This window comes from Manacus vitellinus, unplaced genomic scaffold (genome assembly GCF_001715985.3).
Source record: "Manacus vitellinus isolate BGI_N305 unplaced genomic scaffold, ASM171598v3 scaffold_32_pilon, whole genome shotgun sequence".
NCBI classification, from domain to species: domain Eukaryota; kingdom Metazoa; phylum Chordata; class Aves; order Passeriformes; family Pipridae; genus Manacus; species Manacus vitellinus.
This window is the reverse complement of record NW_021940460.1, coordinates 2722376-2731919: the sequence shown is the minus strand read 5'-3', so window position 1 is coordinate 2731919 and position 9544 is coordinate 2722376. Positions and strand designations below refer to the sequence as shown.

At 53.6% G+C, this 9544-nt stretch overlaps 1 protein-coding gene across 1 annotated transcript in view; it reads right to left on the bottom strand.

The window, feature by feature from the left end:
• Positions 1–1652: 1652 nt before the first annotated feature.
• Positions 1653–9544, bottom strand: part of MTMR4 (myotubularin related protein 4) — a 57332-nt gene continuing 49440 nt past the window's right edge. Inside the window, exons 11-19 of the mRNA XM_029961358.1 lie at positions 9070–9181; positions 8435–8630; positions 7784–7969; positions 6831–7001; positions 6573–6727; positions 5071–6244; positions 4640–4750; positions 4303–4391; positions 1653–3916 (exon numbers count right to left, since the gene is read on the bottom strand). Of these exons, the coding sequence (XP_029817218.1) occupies positions 3739–3916; positions 4303–4391; positions 4640–4750; positions 5071–6244; positions 6573–6727; positions 6831–7001; positions 7784–7969; positions 8435–8630; positions 9070–9181 (2372 nt within the window). The 3' untranslated portion in view covers positions 1653–3738. The remainder of the gene's footprint in view (positions 3917–4302; positions 4392–4639; positions 4751–5070; positions 6245–6572; positions 6728–6830; positions 7002–7783; positions 7970–8434; positions 8631–9069; positions 9182–9544) is intronic.

Genomic DNA, 9544 nt, shown 5'->3' with positions numbered 1-9544 from the left:
CAGCTTCCCAAGTCCCCTCAGTTCTTGCCATCCCTTTAGCTTCCCAAGTCCCCTCAGTCCCCTCATCCCTCCCAGTCCCCTCATCCCTCATCATCCCCCTCAGAATTCCCAGTCCCCTTGGTCCCTCTCAGTTCCTGCCATTCCCCTCAGCCCCCTCCTGCGTGGCCCTCGCAGGGTTCACAAGGCCACACATCACCATCCTCTTCCTCTTCTTCCTCCACATCCCTGGCAGTTTTAACATTATCTGTTACCACACCTCAATAACCCCAACCACCCCCAGCCTGACCTGGCTCCTCACTGCACCTCAGAGCTGTTTATTTTGCTGGCTGGCTGGTGAGATATCGTGGCACATCACACGCAGCCCCGGTTGTTAATTCACCAGGAATTCCTGCCAGTTACTGCACGGATGGGGAAGGCTTTGATCTCCCTGTCTGTACTGGGTTCAGACCCATTTCAGCACAGATATCCATTACCTCAGGTTGAACGTGTTGGCAGTGATGGTTTTATGTTCAAGTGATAATTCTTCCCTCTGTGCTCAATAACCATGAGCGTTCAGCCGGACGTGACACCAGCCATGAGCGTCCCAGCAGCTTATTTATAACTTAATAAATGCTATTTATAAGTAATAATGATTATTTATAGTTTAATCGGTGTGGCTATTTGAGGAGCAACGGCGAATGTTTCACATTGCTCCTCACGTTTCTAATACAAGGCCTTTAGGTACCACCTGTCTGACATGAACACCTGAGCTGAACTGTGCCAGTTCACCAGGGATCTGCTTCTTTACATTGAGGACAGGCTGTCTAGGAGATTCTCTCTGGCTCCATCACAAATTATACCTGACCTGCAGCACCATCCAGCTGACAAAGAACAACAGTCCCATCCGCTGTCCAACCACACACCCACCTGGGAACAGGTGGTGGGAAAACATCAGTGAGGAGTGAGGGAATCATGGAATCCCAGAATGGTTTAGGCTGGAAGGGACCTTAAAGCCCATTTCATTCTAACCCCCTGTCATGGGCAGGGACACCTTCCACTAGCCCAGGCTGCTCCAAGCCCCGTCCAACCTGGCCTTGGACACTTCCAGGCATCCAGGGGCAGCCACAGCTTCTCTGGGCAACCTGTGCCAGGGCCTCCCCACCCTCACAGAGAAGAATTCCTTCCCAATATCCCATCTAATCCTGCCCTCTGGCAGTTTGAAGCCGCTGCCCCTTGTCCTGTCCCTCCAGGCCCTTGTAAACAGTCTCTCTCCATCTTTCTTCTCAGCTCCCTTCTGGTGCTGGAAGGCCACAATCAGGTCACCCCAAAGCCTTCTCTTCTCCAGGCTGAACAATCTCAATTCTCTCAGTTTCCTCATAGGAGAGAATCCTGCCTAACATTTTTTCCTTAGAAAAGTAAAATTCCTCATGGAGTTGTTATAAGAGAGGCTGGAAGGGGCTGGTATCCTGGGAAGCTGCAGGTTTGTTTGGAAGAGAGCAGAAGTCCTCTAGCACAAGGTGCCTTGTGTCCTACTCGTGATTCTGATCCTGAGAAGGGATATTAAACCCCTAACACACCTTAATTAAGGGAAAAAGTAGTGAGTGACAGCCTGAAAACCACTGGGCACACAGACAGACTTCTCAGAGAGGAATGAAGGCCCCAAACACAGCAGCACTAATATAGAGATTTTATTTCGACTGTATTGAGTTGTACAGCACATTTTGTTTGTCACAATGCCATCGAACTGATTGGAGAGTTTTTGGCCAGCACATTGTGACGCTGAAAACTCACGAGAGCTAAAAGCAGTTTGGACTAATGGCCTGAACAGCAGGGCCAGGAGTACCTAGTTCTGGCTTCCTTATTGCTTGCAGTCATTCCAACACGTGCAAAACAGGAGCAAATCCAGTTTCTTCTGCCAGCCCAATGGTCACTCTTCCATGTCTGGCAATGACTGCAAGGTAAAAGGCAGGGGAGAATCTGGAGTGAGGTGCCTTCTCTTCCCAAAGCCGTGTTGGTTGTTCCCAGTATGGAAAAGAAGCAGAGTCCAAGTAAGTACAGGGTCTTCAGAGGGTGAGCTTCGCTCGCGCGTCGGGATTTACCAAACCAGAGGCTGACACGTCAAAGTGCAGGAAAGGGTCGTTATTCCATTCCCTCCGACAGAGATGACAAACCATTACCAAAAAATCTGGGAGGTCACAACAGTGTGAAGTCCTTTGCCTTGCTAGCAGACCAATGTCCTCATACCAAGTCACATACCAAGGTATGAGACTGTCACATACCAAGTCTCAGCTCATGAGGTGCACAATATACCAAAAAGAAAACCCACATTTCTGCGAAGAAATGCCCCGTTTTCAAACTCTTCTTCCTCACTAATATCCGCAGACGCCTTGCAGAGGAGGCAGGATGGATGTTCCCCGAGGGATCTAGGGATTACAAGCCCACTGAAGCCCGCTTTCTAAACCTTTCTTCCTTTCTAAACCCAGTTCCTTGTCCTTAAGATGAGTTGGGATTCCTGCTCTCGAGTTTAAAGGAGAAGCAGAGAGGCAATTACAAGTTGGCAACTCTGAACTTTGACCACTGTACAGGAGACAAAAAAAAGAAGTCAAATTCAAGAGGCATTTTAGGTAGCGCTGGGGCAAGTCAGAGAGATTGTTTCCACCACTGAACGGATGCCACACGTCATGGTTATCACTGTAGCTTGGCTGTACATCCTAAAGTGAAAAGCACAGACCGTAGTGTCTACGTCAGCCAGTCCTTCCCCACCCCCGTTTTGGTATCGATGCTTCATTCTCCCTTCTTCGGGTTACATTAAGTGCACAGAAATATATAGCAGCATTTGGACTGAAACCCTCACATACACCAGACAGCACATTCCAGGAGGTAAAACAACACATTATGGCCTATACCCTCAAGGTATCAAGTTTTCAGGATAAAGAGCAGTAGGAAGTGGAGAGCTGAGGGCAGAAAAGGGGAGGAGGAGCAACACAGGAACACGAGTTCTGTTTCCATGCCAGGAGAGGATCAGGGTGCCATTCCTGTGTTAGCACCAGGCTGTGACACGACCGCAGACAAAGCAGACGGGCAGAGCAGAAGTGAAAAGCCGATCTCCCACCTCCCCACGGCGTGGGGGGCAGGGGCAAAGTCCAAAGTGCGCCCACCGATCCCAGCGGAGCCCGAAAACGGGCACGACCCGCTCGGCCCCTTCGCAGCCAGAATGAAATTCTCTTCAACGCCCGAGAGAAAATCAATTAGTGACGGCTAATGAGTCTTGTTCACCAAGCTGATCGCAAATCACACTCATGGAAAGAGAATCTACAGGTCTGCTCCAGGTTGAGGCCCTTCCGACGCCCGCGGGCCCACCGGGAGCCTGCCCTCTTCCTTCTCGTACAGCAGCCTGCCTTTGGAGGGGGAGGTGGTTCTAAACATGCCTTTCTATTGCTTTGGGGGGACTTTGCACAGGCAAGAGCTGTGAAAACATTGCTTTCCAGCCCACAAAAGGAAGAGGTTGTGATCCCCTCTCAGCCCTAGGTCGTCAGGACTACAACGCACGGGCCCACTGGTTCGGGGTGGGGACACACCCCGTCCTCTCTGATCTGAGCTCCTCTGCTCCAGCCTGGCAGTGAGGCTGCTGCAGACAGTGCATTCCAGCTTGGTGTTCAAGTGTTGCACCAAAGGCCTTCACAGTTACCCTGGAGGCAGAGTCACCCTTCAAACCCACGAGAGAAAAGGCTGGGCTTAGACAGGTCCCTCGTCTGGCATTCAGCTGGAAGCTGTGGCGATGGGTTTCTTCAGATGTTGGCTCATGAGCTCCCTGGCACGAGACACTTGGATGTTGTCATAACAGGAGTTACAAACGAGGACAGGGTCGTACAACTGCTGATCAGGGATGGGCAGCTTCAGATGGCAGCAACTAGCACAGAACACGTTCCCACAGTTCCTGTCAAGGAGCAAGAAAACCAGTGAGAAGAGAGCTGGGAACACCACAGCAGAACTTGCACAAAGGGCCCAGGTTGGGGTGAAGCACCAGCCTGGCTGAGGACTTGTCAATGTGTTTCTTATACTGTGGTCTGCCATGCAAGCAAACTGCTAGAGCTGAGAGGCACTCATGGGCATTGCTGCCCAGGAGAGGGATCAACAGCTCTGGAAAAACAGAAACAAGAACCATGACGAATGGAAATCTGCAGGGAATCGCTGAGTCCTGGCACAGTACAGAGAGATCTAAAACCTTCTCCTGGGAGCTGGAGGGAACAGACATGGCAGAGGGGCATTTCATGGGCACCAGGCTGAGGAGGGGAGCAGAGCTGGAGCGCTGGTGTTGTTTACCTGCAGTGGTGTCTCCGCTTGGCCAGCCAGAACTCACAGTCGCAGTGAAAGCAGTGCGAGGCCATGTGGTCCGGAACCCACCGCGTCACCTACGGAGACACCAGTCAGCTCCCAGTCTGGGACCCCCCAGCCACAGCTCTGCACAGCCTCAGGGTGGCTTTGGGCCACATCAGGCTGGCTCAGAGCAAGCCCACCCCACCAGAGCCAGCAGCAGCAGAGGATGTGATAAAGACCCAGGTGGCTGCTCTCTGCCTTGCTCTGCTGCTGTACCCACCCCAGTCAGCTGCAAAGAAACATTCCCTCCCACTGCATCCCAGCTCCACAACGGGACATGTACCTCAGTCTCCTTCTTATCCACAGGCTCCCAGCTCGCTTCTGACAAACAGTCCTCACTGTGGTCAGAACAGAAATCCTCCGTGTCGCTGCCGTCTGACTCCTTCAAACATGTCTGCAAAACGAGACCAGGTCACCGACCCCATCCACTCCAGGGCATTCCCTGCTCCCTGCTGGTGAGGGGCACCTGGGTGGCTCCAGAGCGCCCCAAATCAAGGGGTAAAGCATCCATGAGTGTGCAGGAGCTTGGTCCTCAAGCAGCAGAGATACCTCTGCGTGGCACAAGGACAGGGACAGGAAGGGAACAGGGCTGAGGAAACACAGGAACAACCTCACCCACCCCCTCCCAAAGGGCTCTGGGTGGAGAGGGCAGCGTGAGGGGGGCGCAGGGACCCCTGCAGTGCCAGGGCCGGGGTGTGAGAGGTCAGTACTCACAAAGTCATCCTCGTAGTCCATGGGGGGCTCAGCCGGGGGGGCGCAGAAGTGGCGGATGTCCAGGCGCAGCTGCAGCTCCCGAACCTGCCGGCGCAGCTGCTCCACCTCCTGCTTGTAGCTGGCCTCGATCTGCCGCAGCCGGTGCTGGATCACGTCCGTGGGGAAGGGCAGCCCGTCGTCGTCCAGGTACAGAGGAGGCACAGGAGAGGGGCATTTTGGCGGCATGTGCTTGGGACCAGAGGCTTGTTTCAGGTGGCAGGGCAGCCACGAACGGCTGGGCTTCCCGAAGTGTGTGCCCACGTGGCCGGCGCAGGCCGAGGGCTTCCCACCCTCCCTGGCAGGCCACGGGCCACTGAGGCACAGGCCCGGGGCCCGCAGGGGTTTGCTGCTCAACCTCTTGCTGCAGCAGCCATAGGAGAGGAGGTGCCTGGGGGCAGGCTCCCCATTGGGGAGCGATGTCACCATGCCTTGAAAACTGTCCCAGTTGGACCCCAGGAAGGAGAACTCGCTGCTTTGGCTCTGGGAGATGGGCTTACGCCATTGCTCCAGCGGGACCCTGCCCGGCCGGCCGGGCTCCTCGCAGGGCACGCTCCGCCCACCATCAGCTCTGCCCTTGTCTGCATCCGGGCAGGGGATGCCCGGAGCAGGGCCTGGGATGTCCTGGGAAGGGGCACCTGGGGCCAGAGACTCCTGGCTGGGAATGTCTTGGTGGGTTGTGGTTCTCTTGCCAGCAGATTTCAAAGGCTCCTGGGGACAGGTTTCTAACTGCTTTCCAGAACTGGTGGAAACCTTGTCAACATTTTCCTCTCCGGAATGATTTGGAGCTGGTCCCGTGCCATCCAGTTCCGCGGTGTGTGTTCCCTTTCCTGCCTCCACAGGGACACTGCTGGCTGGCACAGCAGCCCTGCTGCCTGGTTGCCTGCTCTGCCCCTCCTGCTCAGCACAGCTGCTGCCTTGCAGGGGTGGGTTCTCCTCCTTCTCCTCCACCTGCCGTGCCTCTCCTGTGGCCACCACAGCACCGTCAGCCCCCTCAGTGGCAGCATGTCGGGCTTCCAGGCCCACCCGGACCTCCTGGCAGTGGTTGTTCAGGTTGGGATCACTGGATGTGCGGGTCAGTGGGCTGCTGGAGTCACAGGCTGAGAGCAGGTCATCCATAGATCGAGTCTTTGGTAATCTAGAACCCAAAAGCAAAGCAAATCTCACAGCAAGCCCCCTGAAACTTCCCCGGTTTCAGTCAAATCTGAGATGAGGGAAGGGAAATGTTCCAAATAATTACAGCTTGTGGGCAGCTGCATGAGCCAAAATGCACAATGCTACAGTGTGGCCTCTGCTGTCTGCCTTTGAGGTGCAGCAGGGAGCTGCACCCCTCCTTCTCCAAGTGGCTGGGACACTGCTCTTGCTCCCACAGGGAACATGAGAATAGGTCAACCCGAGGAACTACAAGGAGGGAAGGAAGGTCTGCAGGTAGGCAGCACCCTGGGCCTGGAGCTTTAGGCTCTTACCTGTCCAAACACCTGCCGCTGAACTCCTGGCTCTGGGACCCAGGGGGCATGTAGATGTCCATGTCATCCTGTCCCAGAGGATGTGGTGAGGAGGCTGGGAGGTACACGGCTGTCCAGAGGTGCAGCGCGCGCACGTGGCACACGGGGTGGAGCACCTGCGACAACCCCACGGTCAGAGACGAGCGCGAAAGGAAACCCCTCCTGCCCCTCCCTGGTGCCTGGCAGGGGGAAAGGACCCGGGCCAGGAGTTCTACTGACCTGCTCAGACCCTGGCATGTAGAGAAGGTTGTGGAAGTTCTTGTTGCCAGCCCGCAGGAGGGACCACACGGAGCAGGTGCGCTTGTAGATGTTGTGCATCTCGCGCTCGCAGGGGCTGTTCCCCAGGAAGGTCCCGTAGAGGCAGGAATATGTGTGCTGCACCAGCTTCACCTGGGGTATGGAAGGGACAACATCAGGAAATGGGGACTCCTGTCCACAGGGGACACGTCTTCCCCTCCTCTGGGGTGGCTCATGCACTGCCTACCCCATCGGTGACCCCACTGCTGTCCTTGCTTCCAGACAAAGCAGGACAGGGACAGTACAGGTATCCCCTGGATTGAAGTGAAAGCAACACTCAACTGACACCAAACCCATCCCTCTATAACTCTCACCTGCATAATTTGATAAGGCTGAGATTAATTTTTTCCTAATGTATTGTTTTGAAACGTTTCAGACTTATACAGCTCTGAGATACGCAAATCAAACCAGTGGTTTGATCAGTGCTGGCATTTGAATTCCCTGGACTGGAAAGGGACCTGAAGAAGGGATTCAGGAAAACCAGAGAATCTAAACTCTTTACCATAAGCACGTTCATGGGGGAAGGGTTTTAAACTAAAAGAGGAGAGATTTAGATTAGATGTTAGGGACAAGTTCTCCCCTGTGAGGGTGGGGAGGCCCTGGCACAGGTTGCCTGGAGTTGTTGTGGCTGCCCCATCCCTGGAAGTGTCCAAGGCCAGGTTGGACGGGGCTTGGAACATGGCAGGGGGTTGAAACAAGATGGTCTTTAGGACTCTTTCAACCCAAACCATTCTGGGATTCTGTGATCACTGCACAATTTCCTGAGTTCTGCAGATCTGCTTTCTTTCAACCCCAATACTGTTAAAACATCATGACCTTCCCCCTGCCTCTACTCACATCTGGGATAAAGACACGTTTGCATGTGTATTTCTTACCAAAAAAGCTTCATTAAATTCAAAGAGGCAGGGAAACTGCTTCAGAAGCTGATGAACAGCATCCAACCACTGGAGAAAAACCGGGCACTGCTCGTTCTGATCTTCCACCTTCTCCTGGTGCCCACAGCGATCCCCAAACTTGTGCCCAAAATCCAGCCAGTCTGACTCAACCAGCACCTGGAAACCCTGTGAGTAAAAGAAAACAACAACTGCAGAGACTTTGCTGAGGGCACGTAGCAGGACAAGGCAAGGCCCATCCACGAGGAAAGAGGATAGGGAAGGGCTGGGAAGGAGGCTGCAGCAGTGCCTGGTTTGGGAGCAAAGCTCCCTGCGTGTCAGGGGTTTCCAGACACAGACTAACAGTTGTTATTTCTATCCAATAACCAGGTTGGAGAACTAAGAGCAGGGAAGCAGCTGAACCTTGAGCACAAGATGTTATTTCCCACAGCACTTCCCCAGGCTGGGCAGAGCAGTGAGGAACAGTTCACCCAAAACAGGCGGGAAGAGGACAGGGAAAACCCAACACCCACAACAGCAGCTCGGAAATGCCATTAAGCTTATTCCCAAATGTGATCCTGCTCCTTTCCATGGAGACTCCGAGCCCAAAGCTGCCTTTGAACAGACATGAACTGCAGCAGAGCACAGTCCTACCTCCATGGTCCTGTAGTAGGGGTCCAGGAGAATCTTTGCCAGTGCCACAATCTGCGGGGTCCTGTCCCAGCCGTCGGAGCAGTGAACCAGCACCGGACGCCCTTCCCTGTCGACAGCACTGGAGACCAGCACTGCTGCCTTCAGCATCACAGACAGGTGCTGCAGCCACTTGGTGCTCTCCAGGGCTGAAAGCCAGCTGGAAGAGGAAAAAAAAAGCAAAAAAAAAAAAAAGAGGTTGTTTAGTTCTCCCATGAAAAAAAAAAATCAAATCTATCTTCAGTCCTTTTGGAATCCTCAGTGGAAATCAGTCTTTTCTAAAACATGTCCCAGAAGAGGCAGGCAGCCTGGGAAGAAGGGCAAAGAATTCAGTGCCTAATTTAATTTTTCTAAAATACAGCCATCTTTTAGAAACCCTCAGGGGACACACACAGCCAAGTGGCACCAAGGCAGTGCTGCAATCCCTTTTGGATTAACGGATCAAAATGAGCAGCATTCAGGCACTGTGAGCACTTTCCTGTCCCTCCATTTTTGCACATAGAAACCTCGGATAGGAAAAAGCAGAGAGAAGGGAAGGAAAAATCTCTCAAGATATTGACAGATATGGCATCACAGTCAGCTGGAGAACAGTCACTTACTTGCTGGGGTCAGGCACCTGACTGCAGACAGCACGGAGATACTGGAAACTGTTCCGGATGGAGTGGATGTTGGCCATGCCCATGAACACGACTTCACAGTTTGGGTAATACTCTGACACGAGAGACAGAAACATTCAGAGAGAGCCACAGCAGTTACAGAATATTCTGAGTTGGAAGAGACCCACAAAGATCAGTCTCCAACTCTGCTGCCACCACAGCAACTGCCTCCACACCCTCAGTGCAGCCACCCCCTCACACACCATTTCTGGTCTTCAAGGAGTCACTAAGTTTGGGAAAGACCTCCAAGATCAAGCCCAACCATTCCTCCAGCACCGCCAAGGCCAAAACTAACCCATGTCCCCAAGTGCCACATCCACATGTCTGTTAAAGCCCTCCAGGGATGGAGACTCCACCCCTGCCCTGGGCAGCTGGGCCAGGGCTGGACAACCCTTTAGGTGAAGAAATTTTCCCAGTA